Below are 22,984 nucleotides of genomic sequence, written 5' to 3' on the forward strand. Positions count from 1 at the left end.
CATTGTGGTCCCCCACATCCAGGCAGGTGAGCAGGCATCTAAAGTATACCTTGAGGCAGCCGAAGGTGCACTCAGCCTGCATCCTGGCCTGCTTGTGGTGGGCATTGAAGAGTCCCCGAGTGGGGTCCAGCTGGCTGGTGTAGGGCTTCATGAGACAGGGCATGAGGGGGTAGGCTGCATCCCCCAGGATGCAGAGTGGCATCTGCACATTCCCAACCACCAGCTCACGGTGGGGGACGAATGTGCCTGCCTCCATCCCCCAGCACAGGCCAGAATTGCCGAACAGACAGATGTTATGTGCCTGGCCCAGCCACCTGACATAAATATCCGTGAACTGTCCATGGTGGTTGACCAGGGCCTTCAGCACCATCAAAAAATATCTCTTGCAGTTGATATACACAGTTCAGGAACCCCAGCACAGCGAATCCAGCCAGGACTGCATTCACATCTTCCACATGAATGATCCTCTGCAGCAGGATGGTGTCAATGGCCATCACAACCTGCAGAGGGGCAGACTGAACACACATATTACAGACTGAGGAAGAGTCTCCCTGAGCCCCCAGGTGTGTGGGGCCTGTTCTCCTCCCGAGCTCTCTGGGCACTCCCCCTCCCCCCCCCCCCCGTGAGGCCACACAGCAGGGCTGTGTGAGGTTGGGACAGCACAATTCCCCAAGGATGGGGCTTCCACTCCCCTACTCCTTGCACCCACAGTTCCACGTCCTGAGGGTCCCCCTCTGGTGGGATCTCTTCCCCTCTACACCCTCACAGGGACTGCAGTCAGAGAGAGCCTTATCTCCATGAGGTGGTCCCTGGTGGTGGACTTCCCTACACCAAAATGGTTGCCTACCAAGCAGTAGCTGTCAGGGGTGGTGAGCTTCCAGAGGACAACTGCGACCCACTTCTCCAGGGGGGTGGCAGGCCACAGCCAGGTATTCTGTCTCAGGAGGGCAGGGGCAAGCCAAGCACAGAACTCCAGGAATGTGGCCTTCCACATTTGGAAGTTCTGGAGCTACGTCTGGTCATACCACTGCCCCATGACCAGCTTGGTCCCACCAGTCAGAACTGGTGCAGTGCCTCCTGATACACCCATGCACTGAGGTGGGGGGCGGGCGCAGATGTAACTGTCCTGCAGCCATGGAGAGGTCCTTGGAAGTGATCTCAGGGTCTCCCTCTGAGAAGAAGAGGGGGATGGCCGTCTGGAGGTGCAGCAGGTGCTGAAGCACCTCTTTGTGGGGCCAGCGCAAGCCTAGGGGCTGCTCTGGCACCATGGCTCCCTGGAATGAGCTGTAGCTCCCAGAATGAGTCAAAGCCCTGCTCTGGTTTTGTTGTCCCTTGAGGAGGTAGGCATGCCTGCAGCATAAGCAGGGAACATATGTCTGGTGGGGGGTCCCTTTAAGGCAGCATCTCGCCATGGCTCCAGGACAGTAGTGGCTACCAGTGACACTGTATGCTGTGCTTCCAGGTGGCTGTTTTACCGGTAGAGCAGCCAGGCAGTCTAGCTGCTCTCTGTTGACAGAGCAGATCGCTTGCTCAGTTGGCTTTGCTGTCTGGACAGGATCTATTGACAGAAGTTTTGTTGGAAAATGTCTTCCAACAAAAAATTCTGTCAACAAATCGCTCTAATCTGAACATAACCTAATATGCTGTGGGGGTTGTGCTTGCTCGCAGTAGTAAAATCCAGTGACATAAATGGGCCTACTTGTGGTGTTAGAATGCTAGAGTAGCCCAGCTTTACAACATGGTACCCATAGCTACTGCTAAACTGCAGTTCTGATCTTATAAATACTCAAGAATATGTAAATTGAGTTATTCAAGTGATCCCACTCACATATATCTGAGTATGGACCTCGTATCAAAGATTTTCACTGGAGGTTGTACATGTCCATAGTACAAAATCAATCAACATATGATAATTATCATGTATATCTGTGACTTTATGTCAACCATAAATAAATGATACCGATTCTTTCTAGATGTCCCTGTGTCAGAAAGTGGCTGTCAAGTCTCAGAGTACACTGTGGAAATGACAGAATCAGAAGAGGTTGTTTCTGAGGTATATCGTGGCCCTGATCTAGAGTGCACAGTCAGCAACCTTCTTCCTGGAACAACCTATCGGTTCAGAGTGAGGGCTTTGAATGATGGAGGGGTAAGGTTTCGTATTCTGTGCTACCTCAACATTTAAGATTTAGTAGTAATCCTGGCAGTGCATGTGTATGGAAAAAAGACAGTGTATTGAGACTCAGAAGGTCTCACCCAGAATAAGAAAAGTTGAGAAGAGCATTTGTGTTTAAACATAGTTTCAGATAAATTGGTCTAATGTTTAAAGTCTGCTAAAACTATACTGAAGAGGCTTTGTTTGCCCCACATCTTTAACAACAACAAAAAAGATCTTTACCTTTAAAGAGGTAAATTACACTTTAGTAATTTCAAGCAGGTTTTTGGACATTTTTGGAAAAACTTGTTTTTTGTTTTTTTCATCAGTAGTTTTTAATGTGTTTTCATTTAACATAAGCCACATTTTTTTTTCAAATTCCTTATAAAACGTGCTTACCTAATTCCATTAGGAAATATAAGTCTGATCCTTTGTCCATTGAAATCAGCAGAAGAATTCCAGTTGACTTCAATGTTAGGTTGGGCCCCATTTCTCTGAGTATAGTTACCAGTGTTTTGAACATGTATCCTCTGTGAGATCAAGTAGTCTAATGCACTGTTTATTAGGCTATCAGACTGCGCCCAAGAAATCTGTTAAGTTTCTAAAGATTTATGTGCTTCAACTGCTGGATCCCTGCTGACAGTTACTCGGCTCTTAATAAAATAAAGCTTTTAATTAATGCAGACCACGAGGAAAAACTACGTAAAAAATTAGCTCAGGTATTAGAAAAATAAGTAGTACCTGCAAATTGTTAAAATAGGCATTTATTTCATGTGTATTAATTAATTTTGTATATATATCAAAGTCTGATTTGGTAACTATTCTGACTGACATTTAAAAGCTGAGAGGGAGCCATTTCCTGTGGAGAAGCTTTGAATAGATGGTGTTTTAGGCAAATAACATATTCTCTTTCAGCAAGGCTCCTTCTGTTTCTACTGTTAAATGAAAGTGAAGCCTGCCAAACTAATGCTGTGCATTGCTCAGGGTACATTAGAGGCCTAATTTGTCTTCAAGAAAGTGTGTTATATTAAGGATATTTTTACCTACAGTTTATGAAAACCTTTTAAAGTGTACATGTGTGTACGTGCATGTTTAATATCTTTATCAACCCCTTCCTAGTACGGGCCGTATTCTGAAGCTACAGAAGTCACCACAGCAGCAGGACCACCTGGTCAGTGCCGAGCACCTTCCCTTGCCTTTGTGTCTGACACATGTGTACATGTAAGCTGGGAGGTAAGGCAAACTCTCTTTGTGGTTTTGATTTCTATCTTGTTTATCCAAAGTCATGCACTCCTCAGTACTTGAAAGCTAATTTCAAGAGCAGTTCACAGTCTCAGCCCACTCGTGCTTAACATGCTAAAATCCCAGTAATCTTCCATTTTTCTCTTGTTAGAGTTGATCTTGAGTCACCCAAGTTTATTAGGAACTTGTGAATGGAGACAAAGGGATCTCTTATCTCCTCCTATCAATATAGGTCATAGGTTGGTAAGGAATGATCTCTGGGATGTTAGCGTGTTGATTACAAAACACTGACTGGTCTCTGAACTGAAATTGTGATGTCAATTTTTCATCTACACATTTATGTGAGGTTACAGTTCTTTATCTCAAACAAGCTCTGTGTGAATCTCTTTAGTTTATCTTGGACCATTCTGCAAACATTTACTTCAGTTTGTTGTGTCCCTTGTCCCCAGTTTTTGTTTTTTGAGATTAGTTATGTCAAAGCAACTCTCTGAAAATAGTCAGATGTCACTTGGTTTCATATCAAAACCATATTAAACTATTAGGACCAGAGATGAAAGACGGCCTCGTGAATAAGGCGCCAATCTGGGACTCAGGATATCTTCTAAATTAGCCTTGTTTTGGTTACCTAGGGCACTAATTCACTGTGTATCCCTTCACAGTCATCATGGTGGTTCTCTGAGTGCTTGTTCATATCTCTTCAAGTTAGGTGGGTGTGCCTGCATACCCACCTAACTTGAATAGAAATGAGCAACACATCTCAAAGAACAACAGTTACAACAGTGAGTAACTGTTTTTTTCCCCTCATGATCTCATCTTTATGTGTTCTTCTCTTTAACCAGACCAGTGTGATGAGCTAGGTCTCCATCTTCAAACTACTAAATACAAATATTTGTTTTGCAGAGTCCTGAATGTTCCGGTGCTGACATCTCTGAATACAGATTAGAATGGGGAGAAGATGAGGAATCTCTAGAACTCATTTATAATGGCACAGAAACCTGTTTTGAAATTAGTGAATTGTCAGCAGCAGCACATTATTGCTGCAGATTACAGGTACAGAAGCTTATTGCCTTTTGAACAAATTACAATCTACAATGTAAACACAATTTACTTTCATTGGATTTTTTCTGTCATTATTAAATGCTTTGAAATGAGGTACTTTGTAAATGAGAAGAAATGTACCTTTGTCCTAAATCATATAGCACTGCTGTGTGATCAAATGGTTTAGATTCTAAACAACTCAAATTGATGAATGTAACTTTCAGATTTTGAAAATCACTCCCATTCATTACATGCTTTAATTTTCGTGAATAATACTGTTGTCAGATAGCCAGGCCAGGTAGTGATATTCTTGCACTAAAATGCAAATAATCATGTTTCAATATTTATTTTTAATCCAAAAAATTTGAGTTGTCTCAAGCTTGAAAACCATATATAGATGATATTACCTCCCAAACAGTTGTTACAGATTCCCCTATCTTAAAAAAATAATCTCCAACATCTGTTTTATTTAATAAGTTAAGAAAACTGCCTGAGTAGGTGATAAGATTCTTATGCACACGGGAGGTTGCAGCTGGCAAAGTAATGTACACGTCATCTTTCCCCCTTCTCTTGAATTTATATAATTAAACTTTTATAGAGAGTCTCTGTAATGACCTTCTCTTTGGTATTGGCACTTCTCCCATTATTTTGAATACAAACCAACCAAATTAAAATACAAATCCTGTGATGAAACTGGGTTTTTTCTCATGTCAAGTCTTCTAAAAAATTGAAGAGACTTAACAAAAAAAAAATCAAGGCAAAGTTCTATACACAGCCTGCACTGCTCTGGAGTCTCCGCCATAAAGTTTATTTATGTGCAAGTGCAGAACATGGGCAATAAATCCAACCAAAAATCCACATACCAACCCAGCTGGCAAAGGTTGGAAAATTGCTTCCCTTGAAAGTCTTTTAGTTCAGACCACCCAGGGTTTATCTCTTTGATGGAAGGCCATAAGCACTCTTAAGTCGAGTTTCCCATAAGATACTCCTTTGTTCTTCTGCAGCTGAATCAGAGCCATAGAGCCCCACAGCCTATTCGCACTCATGCTCTGTTGTATTCTTCTGAATTTATTGTCACTGGACCTACCCTTGTCTAGTCATTACTTTGGGAAACATTAATTGAAACAGCGTATGTGAGAGGAGTGGAATGGCAACCCAGAAGTTACACTCCACATTCCCGAGAATGAAAGTTTTGTGTCTTCTGTCTTCTGAATTGGCATTTAGACTTCACTGAGCTGGGAGGAGACTGTGGAAGTAGTTGCATAGAGAATGGAGAACTCTTAAGAGGTTTTTTTAGGGTTAAAAATGAAAATAGCCAACTGCATATTATTATTGGATGGGGAGTGCACACTTATTTTAAACTATCCACCAGAGAAATATTCTACTACGCTAATGTCTAACATGGATTTTAACACCTCAAGCAAAATATAGTACATAGAAGGTAAGAAAAATATATAATAAAATTGTTACATTTTATTGAAGTCCACCAATAATCCATGCACTAGAATTCTAGAGGGCTCCCTTACTGAATAGCTCGTCCTTACTTTGTACAGCATAATATCTGTCTTACAAAGTGTATTTCAGAATGCACTAGAGCTCTAACGGTAATATGGTAGCGAGTAGAATTATGAGGTTATGGGCAAATGAGGAGTACAAATAACGGAGATTTGCTTTGGGAACGTGTTTTAAAATAATAAATAAAGGGATAAAAGGCAAAATTATAAATCACTCTTTCATTTGTGACTATTAGAGATATTAACAGGAAAACTTAATTTTTCATTGTAATATATAAAGAATTGTGTCCAGCTCATGTTACTCTCTCTTCTAACAAACACACATCATTATCTCAATCCATACAAATCCAATAATAGAGAGAATTAGAGAATCAGGCATAAATGACTAGAGGGAAGCCAATCTGTCTTTAGTTATTTTTCGTTTAAAGCCGAGTTGCATTAATGAAAATTCCCCAAAACACTCATGCCCTCCACCCAAGGAAATACTTTCCCATTTGAGGGAATAAGAGGGAGGGAGGAAACATCTGGTAAGCAAACAAGAATTAAATACCCATCAATTATGATGATGAGGTTGTTCAATAAAACAGTTATAAACAACACTGAAACTAATTGCTTGGAGCAAGATACAGATTGTCAAACACTGGTTTTCAGGCGAGACACATAATACTATAGACAGACCACAAAATGAGGCTTGCTTTACCAGCTACAGGAGTGCTTCAGTAGATAAAAGATGTCCCTGGAGCAGGATTTGTTTTTAAGGGCTTCTAAAGGCAAACAAATGAAGCTTTATCATCCCTTCCTTCAGCACACCAGCTGAGCAAAACATCAAAGGGAAAAACAGAATGAGGTTTTCTATTTATCCCATGCATAGTAAACAAAATTATTCAGACACTGCAAAATGTAGGGGAGAAAACACATTCCTGTTTTTCCAGTTCTTCTTTGCCAATGGTGCTCCAACTTAAGACATTGCAAAGCCAAACTGTGCAGATCTTTACTCTTGTGTGGGGAAGATAAAGATTGCATGCAAGGTGTTTAGTGAGAGCTGTCATGGAGACTGTTCAAGACTGTGCCTCTGCAAAGATTTTAGTTGTTTGTGGAGCAGCTTCTTCATGATCTATGCTACCACAAGTTCCCCTCTGGATGCTTTGCGCTGTAACACGTAACAGTTCTGATTCCAGTGAGTAGGGAGCAATAATACTTGTCAGCATTGAGCTACTTTATTACCATGGGAATGAAACACCACTATTTCAATAATCTGTTTTTGTCCATTTTACTAGACTATTTCGTAAAGATCTAAGTGATACTATGCACAAACGGAACTGTTGAAATGACAAAGGCTGATGATTAATGAATGGTCCTCCAAGGGTAGACACATTGGGCAAAATTTTGGAATCAGATTTCCATTCGTGTCACTGAATTTGGCTGAGGACTTAGATATAATGGTTGCTCTCTTTTCTCATGAAAAAAATTAATGACTGTGTGCTCTGTTAGTTGCAGTTTATATATATGATCTAATAATAAAGCATACACTTACTGAGTTAATGCTTCATTTTCATAGGGATGGTTTTGTATGAAAGTAGCAAATTAATTCTCCAAACTAGAACCACTGTAGCTACTCTGCATCAGGCCAAATGCCCACCAAAGTCAAAGGGAATTCTTTCTGAGCAAGCACAGGGCTGAATTAAGTCTTCTGGGTGCCTGGGTCTAGAAGATTATAAGAAGCCCCATAGTCTTCAGGATGGAGCCAACGATAAAAGGTTTGGGAGGGGGCTGCCAGGGAGAAGTTGAGGTAGGGGTACATTGCCTAGGAGGGTACAGGAGTAGGCTGGGATGGGGGTGCTGAGTCAGAGAGGGAGAGAGAATACAGCGGGAGAGTAGGGAATTGGGGTCCGTAACTGGCACAGTTCCCATTCAGTGGTGCAGAACAGGTGATTCCATGCCACCTTATACAGTGCAGGGACAGAGAGCTTCTCTGTGTTCACGGCAATGCAGCTCCAGCCTGCGGAGAGAAGGGGAAGTCAGCATACAGAGCCACCTCCTCCCAACCCTGCCAGGCAGAACCAGCCAGGAATGCAGCATGTCAGGGCTTCACTGGCAGCAACCCTGGGCTAAGGGGAATCCTTAGCCTGGGGCCGTGGACTGCTACCCCCTGAAGTTCCTTTCATAGTCCGGCGCTGAATAAGCAGATCATCCGACCCTGCAGATGTAACCACAGACTACTGAGGATTTTGACAGCAGAAAGCTTAGAAGGACTTATCTTGGAAAGCATTAATGATGGCAGTTCAATATAACAGTAACAAAAAGAGAGAGATAGGACACAGCCAATTTAAGAAAAGGATGAATTAAAGAATATTTAGAAGTTAGATGTATTCTATCCTGCACAGTCTGATTAAATTCATTAAATATTACCTTCGGGAACTAGTGAAGCAATCTCAGAGTCATTAACAATTAACTTCATGAGATTCTGGGGGACAGGTGACTATAGTAGGATAAATATAATACCTATCCTTAAAAAGTGAAACAAAGAGTAACTGGGCACTTACGACCAATCAACTTTAGCTTTAATAGTTTAATGAGAAATGGTATGGATTGGTCAAGAACAAATTATGCCAGTCCCATTTGATTTCTACTTTTGCAGAGTTACTGGCCTAGTGGTTGAGGGCAGGCTGCACACTTACTATAGCTTGATTTTAGTAAGGCTTTTGACACCATTCCCCTGACATTCTTGAAAGTCTATAGGGGAAATATAAGCTAGTTAAAACTATTACAAGATAGGTTGTGAACAGTCTCCACTTCCCCATTCAGGAAACAGGGCCATCCCTAGGCATGCGCAGAGTATGGAGCTGCACGGGCACCACTGTGCCCCAAATTAAGTAGCGCCCTATGCCGCATATGCCTAGCACAGCCCACTCAAGCTGGCCCAGTCTCCACCCTCCAGTGCCCACTCTGCCTCTTGACCTAGGAGGTCCCATCCCCTGATATTTGGCCCCTGTGCTGCCTTTGGACCCCAGTGGCCCAAATTCCCTGCCCTTCCACCAGCCCCTTTTGCCCTGAATCCCCCCACCCTTCTACCTAGCCTCAGCACCGTGAAATCCCTGGCCACCCCACTCCTGCCCCTAGTCTTGACCCTCAACTCCATTGGCCAGCCCCATTGGCCGAATGCCCCGGCTCTCCCACTTCTCTGCCTGGCCCCAGTGCCCTGAATTCCTCCTACCCCTATGCCTAGCCCTGGCACCTCAAATTCCTGCCCCCCCATTCCACTGCCCAACCCTGGTGGCCAAATCACCCCAGCCCCTCACTCTGCCTCCCAGCCCCAGAAGCCCAAATTCCCTGGCGCCCTGCTCCACCGTTTGACCTTTGCAACTGAATTCCGCAGTTCTTCCCTAGGACACCAGAATTCGTAAGTATGCCCCTGGCCAGAAAACCCTGGTTCATAAGCCTTCTTGGTGAATTAAGCAGCACACAGGTCTACCAAGGTCCATTCACCAAGTGTGTTTATTGCATGTGTCCTTTTTAAGCTCCAGATGCAATACAGCTCTGTAGCAACAGTTATGAGTAGCTCTTGCTGGGTTAATGTTTTTAAACTGTCTGCTTTCCTTCCTGGATCCTCCAGCTGGTGAGCTAATTACCTCATTAACCTGTCAGAATGCAGGCAGGTGTAAGTGTTCGCTTCCATCTTCACTACAACTAGAATCCTGGATATTTTAAGTTACTGGCATGCTGGCTTCCACAGAGACCAATTTGAAGCTGCTAACAGCCCACTCTCACATGGGTGCACATCTAGTTGAAAGTGTGTTCAGAGTGGTTCATTGTTAAACTGAGAAGATGCATCTAGTGGGGTCCAGTAGGGGTCAGTCCTGTGTTTCCTCCTATTCAATACTTTAATAAAGGACTTGGATAATAGGTAGAATGTATGCTTATAAAATCTGCAGATGACTCTAAGCTGGGAGGGATTGCTATGCTTGGAGGACATGATTAGAATTCAAAACATCTTTGAGAAATGGTCTGAAATCAACAAGTCCAGATTCTCTAGGGACACGCAAAATACTACATTTAGTGAGGAAAAGTTACATGCAACTAAAAAATAAGGAATATTTGACTAGGGGTTAGTACTGCTGAAAAATATGAGACAGTTGCAAAAAAGCCTGTGTTAACAACTGTACCATGTGTAAGAAATGGGAGGAAATTGTCACACTCTACTTGGCACTGCTGAGGCCTCAGCTGGAATACTGTGTCCAAATCTGGACTCCACACTTTGGGAAAGATGTGGATAAACTGGAGGAAATCTATGAGAGAGAAACAAAAATGATAGGTTTAGAAAACTTAACCCTGGGGAAAAGTTTTTAAAAAAAAAAAAAAAGTGTGTTTAGTCTTGAAGAAAGAACCTCAGAAATCTTTAAACACTTTAAGGGTTATTGTAAAGAGGCTCAATCGTTTTCCATGTCCACTGATGGTAGGACAAAAAGTACAGTAAACTCTTTCATATCCAGCAGCTGTGGAACCAGGGGGTTGCCAGATGTTCAAATAATCTAGATAATGGAGAGCAGCTGGGGCGAGGCACAGGCACGGTCATTGGCCCCGCAATAGCTCAACCAGCGAGGGGAAGCCCACAATCCCATTGACCAAACACAGCAGGAGGGAGGTGCTGATTAGTGCCACCCCAGTCTTGAGCCTAACAGTTTGATGTGTCACTAGGATAGAGGGGGAGGGGTAGCTCAGTGGTTTGAGTGTTGCCCTGCTAAATCCAGGGTCATGGGCTCAATCCTTGACAGAGCAATTTAGGGAGCTGGAGCAAATAGATTTAAAAAAAAAACAGGATTGTCAATTTTTAAGAACACAGTAGACCAAAACACCTGTCAGGGATTGCCTGCATTAGGAGGGGGAATTATATGTACTCTTTAAAGACACTTCAAACTGTGTGAATGATGTATTTGGATAGTAGTTGAAGATACTTGTTTTAATGCATATAAGGGGCATAAATTATTAAGTGATGAATTAAGGTGGTTAATATCTTTTCCAGACAGCAAGGTTCATTGGTCTAACTTTATTTAATTGACGTGTGAAATGAAATATGTGTTGCTCTAAAATGATTATTTTGTTCCACAGGCTCTAAACCAGGCAGGAGCTGGACCCTACAGTGATCTAGTAACTTGCAGGACTCCAGCATCAGTACCTGATGCAGTCTGCAACCTCTCTGTATTAGAGGATGAGCATATGGATGCCTATCAGATATCACCCTCTGCGTGCCTTGTTTTAAACTGGGAAGAACCGTGCAATAATGGGTCTGAGATTACTTCTTACAACATTGACCTTGGTGACATCAGCATTCCAGTTAGTAACATTACAAGTTATGTTATTGATGATCTGCTTCCAGAAACCTCTTATCGGTGAGTGTCATTATCCTGGCATTTCTCAGTACAGTAATGAAAATTTATGTTGCTTTCATACAGATTAACTAGTTCTGAGGAATCTTTATCAGGCTGAAGAAGAAAAAAGAAGTCACTATTATTAAATAACTAGAGAAAGTGTAATGATCTATTTATGGAATGAATTGGAGTAATTTAGGTTCAGATAACTAATTTTTCTATCTTCTTGTGTCTCCACTTCCTGTCACCCCCAACATTTATTTCCTTTATTTTCCTGTGTGCCTTGTCCTTGGTTTTGTCTGATGTGTTTGGAAACCAAGTTAGTTACTCTATTAAACAAATACCAAGGCAGATAAAATTAATCATAATGTTGAAATGGGGTTTACAAACCCCATGGCTGTGGCCATACTTGGCCAAAACTTGGAAATGGCCATGCAAATCGAAGAATGCTAATGAGGCACTGAAATGAATATTCAGTGCCTCATTAGCATGCTGCCGGCCATGGCACTTCATAAGTGCTGCTTTCGAATGCCCACAGCTCGGCTACACGGGGGTCCTTTTCAAAAGGTCCTTATTCCTGTAAGCTGAGCTACGGGGATTTCAAAATGTGCGAGGTCCTTTCAAAAATGATCCCCATGTAGCCGAGCCGCGCGTGTTCGAAAGTGGCACTTTTGAAGCATCGCGGCTGGCAGCATGCTAATGAGGCACTGAATATTCATTTCAGTGCCTCGTTATTATTCTTCGATTTGGCCATTAGCATGGGCATTTCGAAGTTTTGGCCAAGTGTGGCCACAGCCCATGTGGAGCACAGACAGAAGGGAGAAGAGGGTCGTCCTGGCTTTACAGGCAGCCAGGCTCACCAGCTCCCGACACAGCTGCCAGCTCTGGGACCAATAAGGAAAACAATTATAGTAATAAAGGAAGAACAGAGAGAGGCGGGGAGCCAGAAATACCTGGGCTAATGTAGGGACAAGTGCCCTATGGCAGCCTGCCTATAAGAAAGTTACAGGGAGACAAAGGAAGAGGAGCCCTGGAGTTTAAGGGCTGGTCGACTCCTTTTCAGTTAGGTTGATGGACTGGACTAATTTTGAGATAAACAGAGGGAAGACCAGTTAGAGGAAATGTCAGTCCTAACAAGACTTGACCCAAGACCAATTGACAAATGTACATGCCGAGAATGGGAAATGATAAATGCCTCTATCTTAACATAGTGTTATGTTCATTGCAATGTATCTTTTTTTAATTTCAATTCAGTAATTTTCTGTAAAGTATTTATAGGTATTAACTATAATAACTTTTTGTACAGCTGTGTACTGTTAAATGGTGATTTGTGTATGTTCTTTTGAGTATATTTGCTATCTCAGTATGAAAAAATAACTAAAAATGAGGAAATTTGGAATTAAAAGTCATGGGCTAGTAACAACTCAAATTCTAATTATTTTTCTAAAATGTCTTTTCCAAATGTATATCCATGCTTTGAATTAATCAGATTTTCATTCTTTTCATGATGTCCCTGTGATTGCTGCTGGAATTGAAATTGTCTTAAGCAGTGAAAACAAGAAGTAGTCCTGTGGCACCTTTATAGACTAAGGCTATGTCAACATAGAAGCATCTGTCTACGGAAGTTGTTGTCATAAGAGATGTTCTGACACAACTTATGTCCACAGATCACTTCTACACATAAAAGCAAATTGATCTTTTTGACCCGCTCTGTCGAAAAAAGGGCGCCCTGAAGCATCTACCCAGCTTTTTTGTCAACAAAACACTTTTAACGTCTACACACAAAAAGCATTTTGTTGACAAAACTCTCTAGTGTAGATATAGCCTAGCAGATTTATTGGAGCATAAGCTTTTGTGGGCAAAGACACCACTGCTGACAAAAGACCCCATGCATCTGACAGAGGTGCCACAGGACTTTTCATTGTTTTTACGGATACAGATTAACACAGCTACCCCTCTGATACTTAAACAAGTGACAAATAGTTGAAGAGTAGTACACAGTGGAACTGATCATGTCATGAAAGCTCGTTTAGAAATGTTTTTTTTTTAAAGATGAATAATAGAGAAAGCGCGTAAAAACTAGACACAGCACAGACTCGCAACGTCATTTGTCATGAGTAACCGTGCAAGCATTTGTAGCCTAGCTAGGGTGGTCAACACTTTTTCAAACTTTAACACAATTGCACTGAGAATGGTGTAGTGGCCTCCAGTTTTCTACCAGCTTATGGAAATGTAAAACATAAACTGCAGCTGGAAGGCTCAGTGCTTGCTACTTGGATATATGGAGCCTTTCATTTTCTGGTCACTAGTTTAAATACAGTCTACAGCTGATGATGACCATAAATCCTTACTATTTAAAGACCTGTCAGTGGCTTGTATCAAGTAAACTGAAAGCCTCACTACAGATCCAGCTGGACAAATGTCAACATGGCAAAATTCTTCATCAGAACTATAACCTCTTTGACTGCTGTGGAGACAGACCTACTCTTCCTACTACCAGTTGTCCTGCAAAGAAGCAGGCCGGTGTAAGGAGGCTGCTGTTGCCTGGACAAAAAAGTCAATCTCAGCTCTTTCTCCTCTTCATAGAGTCACAGGACTAGAATGGATCTCAAGAAGTTTTCTACTCCAGTCTCCTTCACCCAAGGCAGAATTAAGCAGTCTCTCGACCAGAGGTCCTCAGCCTTTTTCTTTCTGAAGCCCCTCCCAACACTCAGTTAAAACTCCACAGCCCACCTGTGCCACAACTGGTTTTCTGCCTATAAAAACAGGGCCAGGTCAGGCCCACAGGCAGGGAAAGGCAAAGGGGGCAGTTGCCCCAGGCCCCTTTGAAGTGCCATGGCAGTGCTGCTGTGGCTGTGCACAGCTGTGAGGATGGCTAAGGGGCAGCGTCACACGCCAGGCAGCACTGAGAGCTGACTGCCCTTGGCCACACCCCTTCTGCTCTTGGCCTCTCCCCTTTCGGGGCATGGAGCTGGGCCTCCCTCCCACCTTCTGCCAGCGCCTGCAGTGGCTGTCGGTGCTGCTTGCCAGCACTAATGCATAGTTGTCAGGGCACATGCTTGGGAACCACATAGTAAGATGGACCACGAAGCTAAGTTACTTAGGCTTCTGCTTCATGCAGTGGAGTGGGGCTCAGGTGATCAGGGCTTAGGCGTTCTGCCCAAGCCCCGGTGAGTCCATCACTAGTCATGCTTGGTGGACCCCCGGAAACCTGCTTGCAGCCCTGCCCCATGGGATTCTGGATGAGAATCAGTGATTTAGACCATCACTGACAGGTGTTTGTCAGGCTTGAGTTGGTCTTGTGAGCTGCTACTTAATTTTTCTAAGTGCTGCCTCGTCAGTCTGGGACATCTTGTTTTCACCATATTGCATGTGAGGTGCAGGAGCAACCGAAACAAAATAAAATGATTCATCAGTACGCAGTGACTTGATACAATGAGCCAGTATTTTTCATTAGTAGTAGTATTAATGGGGCATTCAAAAATTCTAATTCTTTTTTTTTTTAATTCTCGTATTTTGTTGTTCTGTCGTTGCTATTAGGTAGGTATACTGATCTCTGAAGCTGAAAAAAAGAGATCAGAGATCAGAGCTAGAAATTCAGATAAGCTTCACTAATCATATAACAGCTCTTTGTCTAAAACTCTTGCTGCTGCTCAGAAGGAGCAAAAGTGTTATATTGAGGTCTTATTGTGATTTGTGCCCTGAATCTTAGTTTACATTCTGTTTTACTTTTTATAAGGCACCATATTAAATTAATGATTTTTAACAGTAGAGTCTGATTGTCTGTCTCTTATCTGAATGGAAAACTGAGACCATAAACATTAACTACATAACTGGTCCCAATGATTGCCGTGGGACCAAGCTTCTAAAAATGATATTATGGAAACAACAAGAACTAAGTGTTGAGTACAGAAGCAAAAATACATGGCAGGGCATCTTGTATGTTTTAGAAAATATGTTACAGTTTGCATCTCTCTAATCCAGAACACTCTCATTCAGCAACATCCATAATCCAGCATGATTTTAGTTAGCCGTATGACTTACTTATCATGGGTGTGACCAGGTTTCCTATGACCCCCATCAAGTTTGTTTCCAGAAACCAGTCCTGACTGTCTGTTCTCTTCTGTTATTAAGCTGTAATTTACCCCAACTGTCTTCTAAGCACCCATTAAGCAGTGAAAGTGTTGGTAATGCTGCTAGATGGTAGTGGCCTTCCAGATTCTCTCGTCCGGCATCGGTCAAAGCCCAACGGTGCCATACTAGAGAGGTTCAACCTCTACCTCAGCTGTGTCTTGGAAAGCCCAAAGCCATTGCTGAGTTTCAGAAGCAGTTAATGCAGTGTTGACCATACTTTGTAGTTGTGTGCTAGATTTGAAGAAAGAAACTTTTAAAATAGTTACTAGTGGATTTTTAAACCCCTTTATAGCCCCTTCTTGTCATATCTACTCTCAGATATGTCTCTTCCCTCTTATCTGTGTTTATCCATTCTGCCTGTCTATGATATTTCAGAGCACCAGTCATATTACCTAGGCATAACATACGAAGGTTGTTAGGGTTAATTAATTATCATTTGCAAATCCCTTTGAGCTGCTCTGATGTGGAAGTATTATTTTATGATCTAGGGGCTGTAATAAAGCTGTGTGAAGTTTGTGCAATGAAAACAAGTGAAAGTCACCTAGCATTAGGTTTCTTTCCAAACCCAAATGCTAAGCAAGTCCTCAGAGATTATCAAATCTCTTGGCAATCCTGGTCTGTGTTTCAAGTCAGCAAAATTAGTCAAAACTCTGTGGTCTCAGAGGCATTTCACTGCAAGGTTTTGGTTTGTTTTGAAGCCAGAATTTCAAAGCAAACCTCCAGTTGTGACTCAGCGAGAACCAAAATTGGAAAAATGCATGTTTTGCACAGCAGTAGCTTACCAAGTAAGTCTGCACATTGAGCTAACAGGATAAAAATAGTTGAAATAACATAAAACCCTTAGATAATGTGAATCCTTTCAGTGTAAACAACATGAAGATGATTTGAGGTAACTCGTGACAGATTCTTACACTTAAAGATTTGAAACTGTCCCATAACGTAGGTGTTTTGGGTGTATTTGGTTAGTAGTCAGATTGGTCCAATGACTAGCTAACATGGTAACGCTACCTGCCTGTCCCAGAGAACGTTGAAAATCCTGTTTTATCTGATAAAAAGATTGTACTTGCCTTGGAAACTGACTGCCTATCATCTGTTTTTGTAATGATGTCTGTTTCAACTACTTCTGAGTTTGCTCATAGCTAGCAAAATCCATACATGCTGAAGTGCTCTTCTGCAGTGAAGCTCTTTTCAAGTAATGGAAACTGTTGCAAGACTTCAGCCAACTTTGTGGACTTGTTGGAAGGGCTCACGTTGTTTGTTTATTATACAAGTCCGTAGTCAACCATGTGTATTTCAAGTTTACTGGGCACACTAGTGGACTGTTTGAAATTAACATGACACTTTTTGACATTGTCGCTGAACAAAGGCATAAATGAAATGCTTCATATGTTCTTATTGTATATTATGTGCTTATTTCTGTGCTTTTTAAAGAGGAAAAACAGTCATTCCAGCTGGCTAGAATTGAAGCATCAGGGCAGAATTTCATGTACTGACTTTCATTTTTGCAGGCACAAATAATTTCCTTGTTCATTTTCACTCTCGTGGTTGAGCATTAAAGTAGGGCACTCAGGAGCTAGACTATAAACTGACAAATGGTAAATTGAAATAATTTCAAACATAAGCAAAAATAAAGGCCTGGTTAAGGTTTAACAAGAAACCCTTAAATCTTTAGGCACAAAAAATTGTGAGTTCTTTGAAAATAGTTTTTTTTTTTTACTGCCAATATTGCTGTTTTCCAGTATGTAAGTATTCATTTTTTAAAAAAAAGAATTGATTGTAGAATCCAGTCTGAACCTGCAAAATATGGAGAACATGCAGTACCTCACAGGAATTATTTCTTATTCTTGACATTAGGCCTAGAAACTAAAGAAGAAGTGGCATTTTTTAGAATGATCAATTTTGTGTTAATGATAACTAACCTTTGTTGTTAGACTTACAGATATTCTGTACTAATGAGACTGTTATGATTATATAGTCAGAGCTCCTGAATAACACAGGCTATAGAAATTCAACCAGTAATTTATTCATCAACTATGACTTCCAGTTGAGCTTTGTCATATGTTTTAGAAGGAGACATCTAATCTTAATTTAATTTTTTTCAAATAATGGGTAATACACGACATTCCTGGGTACGCTAGTGGTTAAGTTACCCTCAGTTGCATTGTATTTGAATTTGTGTAGCTTAAACTTCCAATTATAAGATTTCATGAGGTGGTGTTCTATTAAAGAAGCTTGTTTTGAAATCTCCCAGGGTAGGTCCTTACAGAGTATATCACAATCACATCACCTCTTTATTTTCTCTTTAATAATTGAGGGAAACTGAACTTCTTAAGCTTCTCACCAAAAAGGTTTCTCACTCCTCAAGTTATACTGTAGCTGTCTTCTGAACCATTTTCAATTTTCAGCATCCTTTTAAAAGCATGGACATCAGAACTGAGTACTGTATTCCAGTAATACTTTCTCCAGTGCCGTGTACAGAAGACGTTCCTATTCTTTATTTCTGTTCAGTGCAACCCACTCTGAGTGTGTGTGCAGGCACGTGCGCACGCATGCAGGGCTGGCAACAGTCTTCGTTGAGGCCTGAGCAATGTTGGGAGGAGAGCCTTGGTCTCGGCATTGACTAGAAGGGATGGGGCTAGGTGCTGCCAGACCTTAGCACTTCTTGGACCATGCAGTCCCTCCCACAGTCACCCCTTAGCACCATGTGAGGCTTTGGTGGCAATTTTAAGGACCCAGGGCTGCAGCTGCCACTGATGCTGAGATAGTAGCAGCCCAGAGCCCTTGATCCTTCTAAATCACTTGGCCCCAGGCCAACTGCCTTCATTGTCCCACCTCTGCATCGGCAGCCCTGTGTGAGAGTATTCTTCATATGCACCCACATGATGGTCAGTGCAATCTGGCCTATCATGTACAGTTGTATGAAGAACGTGGATATGCATATACCCGCAAAGGCCCAGCATTACACCGACATACATTGCAGGTTTTGCCTCATCAGGAATACAGTAGCTACTTGGTAAAGATGTGATAGCATGAGTGAGGACTTGCCTGGCAAGTTTTAATCTGGTACTCTCGCACTGCTGGTGGTTGTTTTTCCAAAGTGTATGTTTGGGAAAATGCCTTTTTTTTGTTTGTTTGTTTGTTTGTTTGTTTGTTTGTTTGTTTGTTTTTAAGTTGAGGCTGAATGCAGTTTTCACCAGCTTTCCAGTTTTTCTTGTTCACAAATATACATGCCTGTATGGCCATGTCTACACTGGCAATGAACTTTGAAATTAGTTCCGAAGTTAGGGCTGACTCCGAAGTTAAGCACAGAGTGTCTACACACGTCATACGTTACTTTGAAATTGCGGTCGAAGTAAGGGGGCCCAACTTCAAAGTCCTTATTCCATTCCTGGGACGGGAATAGTGCCCCTATTTTGAAGTGTAACTTCAAAATAGGATGTGTGTAGACTCTCTGCATCCCGTAACTTCAGAGTAGTGGGTCTGCCATGGCAGCGGCCTGCAGGAGCCCCAAGACACTCCAGCCAGCCCAAATGGGACTCTATGGTCACTGCCAGCCGCACGTAAAGACGTATCTACCTAGCGACTTTAGGCAGGAAGCTGCAAGCATGCTACAGGCAGAGGGAGCATGAACTCCCTGCTGCATGACCGCTCCTCAAAGACACCGTGCCAACAGCCACCTGCATTGGCCAGCCAGGAGCCCGGTGCCCACCCCTGCAGCCCACCGGCGGACCCAGCCAGGGATCCCAACAGCCCAGCCATCGCCAACACAGAAGGGGCCCGTCCTGGATAGAGGATGAAGTCAAATACCTCCTTGCACTGTGGCAGGAGGAGGAGGTCCTGCTCCAAACTGGAGTGCGGCAATGAAATGCTGATGCCTGTGACCAGCTGGCCAGGGGCCTCACTGGCCTGGGGCACTCCTCCAGCAGCAGTGAATATGTGCAAACAAAGTGAAGGAGCTCTGGCAGGCCTACTGCCGAGCCTGAGACTCCGCCAGCCAGTCGGGGACATGGCCTACCCGGTGCCCCCATTATGAGGAGCTCCACCATCTCCTGGGGTCAAAGAAGATGGAACCCCCAGAGCATCTCCTGGACACTGCCACCCCCAGCATGGAGAGTGAGGAGGAACTGGAGCAGGCCACTGAGGAAGAGCTGGGACCTGCAGGTGCCACCAGCTCCCTCCCAGGGGAACAGGGTACAGAGGCAGGGAGCAAGGATGAGGTTTCAAGCAACAGGGACTCTCATCATCGCCTTCTCCTTCGGAACATGGAACCGCGACATCTCCAGCTAGGCGTCATCAGAGTTCATGGAGGTACCAGCCGGTAGCTATGGGGCATTCAGGATCCTGGGGAGGGAACCCTGCCCCATGCCACAGGTAGCAGAGTGCCACACATCTACATGATGCTCGGTGCCCGCACCTGCACAGCCCCACACTCCACATGGCTAGGGAAAAAGGGGGCCACCAAACCTGTCCTGACCCTCACCATGCTGGAACCCCTCTGTACCCGGGATCGCAGGAGGCCTCCGGGTCATCTGACAACAGTAGGACGGGATGAGGGCCAGAGGAGCAGGGCCCACAGCCCCCTGGGTCAGGACATACGACTCATGGGTCATCCCCCTCTTCTCTTCTGTCTCCACAAGTCCGCCTTCCAGAAGCCGCCCCAGCCCTGTCCAGCACCAGCCTGCATCCGCAGAGGGCCGGGAGTCAGCCACCCCACCTGATTCGTTGTTCCTGCGCGATTGCCAAGCAGGAGGTGTGGATGCAGGTGGCAGACAGCCTGGAAACCCTGACCCAGCTGTGGCCAACTGCCTTGCCCAACCTTCTGCTCCCTCGCCAGACCACCCCTCTGCACCTCCCGCAGCACCACTTCCTGCCACTCCCTGTGTGGCTGCCAACTTTGGGGCCCTCCTGCCTGGCACTCAGCCAGTAGCTAGTGGTCCGTGAGACCCAGGAAGAGCAGGTCCCTCCCTCATCCCTCCCATGGCTCCCGCTGACCCAGAAGCTGCCATACCCCCTCAACACCCCTGCCTTCCCATTGTTCCTCCCCCAACCCATCCCCACCAGATTCCCTGCACCGTCCCAGTCCCCCAGCACGAGGTGGTCCCACCAGTCAGTGCTGGTGGGAAAGCCCCAACATCACCAGATCACCGGGGGTAGCGGGAGGTGCAGCCACTGTCCCTGGCAGAGGGCCTGCAGGAGGGGGCCTATGCGGCTGACCCTACGGTGCTGCTGGAGGATGGTCACCAGCAGCACTGCCAGCAAGCTGGCCACGGCCTGCAGGAAATCCCCCCTCGGGGAGCTGCTGAGGATCTGTAAGGATCTCTGCAGTGGCTCACCTCTGTGCAAAGGGTGTGCTGTGCTGTGTACAGCCTGGCAGCCTTGAGCACATGCAGGATGTGTGTGTTGGGAGGGGTCCTTCAAAGGAGAGGCTGGCTGCAGGGCCCGGAAGCGCGTCAGCCATGCAACCTCCATCCGTAGCATTTCCTGGCCTCTTACTTCGACATAGGGGCCATGGGTGTGTAGACGCGTCCTTTCAAACTGCTGGGCCGCTGCTTGAAATAGTGGATGGTGAACTCAATCTGCTTCATGTGTGTGGACACACATTTTCAAGTTCGTTACTTCGAAGATGAACTTCAAAATAAGCTCCTTCAAAATTATGGTGTAGTGTTGACACGGCCAAAATGTACAACATACATGCACACACCTCCACCTTTTCTGAGGTTTAAGAAATGCAAGATGAGATTGCTAATGTTCTCATAATACTGTCATGGAAAAATGATGGCAGCTGAGATGATTTGGGGACAGGTGGTTTGTTTCTGTTGTGGTCTGGTTTATTTCCTGAAAAATGTGAAAGGAATGGAAAGTCTAATTGTGAATTCATTGCTTTAAACTCCCTACCAAAAGCTGATATTTCTTAATTTAATCGTATGTCAGTGTCCATATGTCATTACTAGATGATGAATTCTTAGCTTGCTACTGAAAATTTTAAATTGTTTCCACCTGTTTTCACCTTGGAAAGCCATTATGCATTAATATGGTAACTTTTGAAGCTGAAATAATGAGCATACATTATGAAATAAGAACAAAGTTTGCATTAATTATGCTTCTGTTAATACCAGTAATCAGTCTGTTTCAATGTCTATGCTTTTTTTCTTTTTCTTACCTGTTTTGTCTTAATCATACTTAGTTTATGTATTTGTCAGTTGCCTTCATTGCATCATCAGTTGCAGAATCTGTGAAAGTAGAGTGCCAACATTAAATGAGTTTTGAAACTTTAAGGCCTTCTGATCTCAAAGGCTTTACATTAATGTAATTCCATTCTCTTCAGTAGTTACACTCAAGAGAGATCGGAACAGAAGAAAAGAGAGACTCAGATCAGAATCAGTACCTTAAAAAATAAAGAAACACTCGTTGCTAGCACTTGTTTGGTCTGTAAGAAATCTTGATGGTGACTATAATAACTACTACTACTCCTAATCACGCTAATCTATGGTAATTACGTAGGGTAGTGTCATACCAATTTTATGGGCAGAGATACTAAAAACTGAGAGGGGACGTGACTTGTCCAAGGCAAATCTTTGGCAGAATTGTAAATAGTATTTTGAATTCCTGGCTCCTAATGCAGTGGTTGGTCCATTTAATAAACCATGCTATTTCTCTGATGTATGGTTTTAAATGTAGAGATCTAGTATACAGTACATGGCTTCTTAATTTAAAATGTAGCCCAGAAAATAGGGTGGAAAGAAATGAAAATAAAATTTCTAACTTTTTTCACTTCCTAAGACTAAACTGGGTGAAATTAGAGGATCCAAAAAAGTGGCTTATAAAGAAACACCTCTTATAAAGCAACAGAGCAATCAGAAACCGCACATTTTTAAGACAGTGAAGGACAAACATTCATCTGATACAGCTTTCGGACTTCTCTCTTGACCTTCCCTTAGTGGTTTACAAAGTGGAGCATTTGTTTCAGCACAAGACAGAGATAAAAACAAGAGAGGAAGACAGTGAAATAAAGAGCATACAAAGGTTCTTTCTAATTTAGAACAATGAGGTAAGAGTGTAATAAATTGTGAATTCTGAATACTTGATTTCTAATCACATCACCACTTCCAGGGAATATTGTCCAAGAAAAGGCTCCTGACGTATATAGAACACGTAAGAGCTGTAGATGAGGCCAATGAGTGCTCCAGGTATGCCTCTTCAGGGCAAGAAGTGACTCTTTTTACAGTCAAATATGTTATTCTTATCCCATGAGTAATTGTACTCACAGTGGGACATGGGAGAATGATGCATTTCAACTTTTGCAGTAGACTTTGTAATATTCATTGAACAGGTCTATGCTACCCTTAAGAATGAGTGTAAGGTCTATTAAAGTCAGAGCACGGTGTGTGGGTATGTGGAAAGGAGCACAGACTGTTAGTTCTTGAAGTAGGAATATTCAGTAGACCTTTCTTCCAAGTCTAGAATTAGAATATTAAGACCAAAGTGCTCATAAAAAAGCACAGAAGTGTCAAGAAAGAGACAGTGGATAGAACACAGTT

General features: G+C 43.3%; 1 protein-coding gene across 2 annotated transcripts in view; it reads left to right on the forward strand.

Moving 5' to 3' along the window:
* Positions 1 to 22,984, forward strand: part of FNDC3B (fibronectin type III domain containing 3B) — a 402,180-nt gene that overhangs the window by 321,236 nt on the left and 57,960 nt on the right. For both annotated transcript variants that reach the window (XM_075004071.1, XM_075004072.1), the window contains exons 19-22: positions 1,974 to 2,146; positions 3,272 to 3,385; positions 4,295 to 4,444; positions 11,053 to 11,333. In XM_075004071.1, coding sequence (XP_074860172.1) covers positions 1,974 to 2,146; positions 3,272 to 3,385; positions 4,295 to 4,444; positions 11,053 to 11,333 — 718 coding nt within the window. The remainder of the gene's footprint in view (positions 1 to 1,973; positions 2,147 to 3,271; positions 3,386 to 4,294; positions 4,445 to 11,052; positions 11,334 to 22,984) is intronic.

The sequence above is a fragment of the Carettochelys insculpta genome, chromosome 10 (assembly GCF_033958435.1).
Source record: "Carettochelys insculpta isolate YL-2023 chromosome 10, ASM3395843v1, whole genome shotgun sequence".
Classification (NCBI taxonomy): domain Eukaryota; kingdom Metazoa; phylum Chordata; order Testudines; family Carettochelyidae; genus Carettochelys; species Carettochelys insculpta.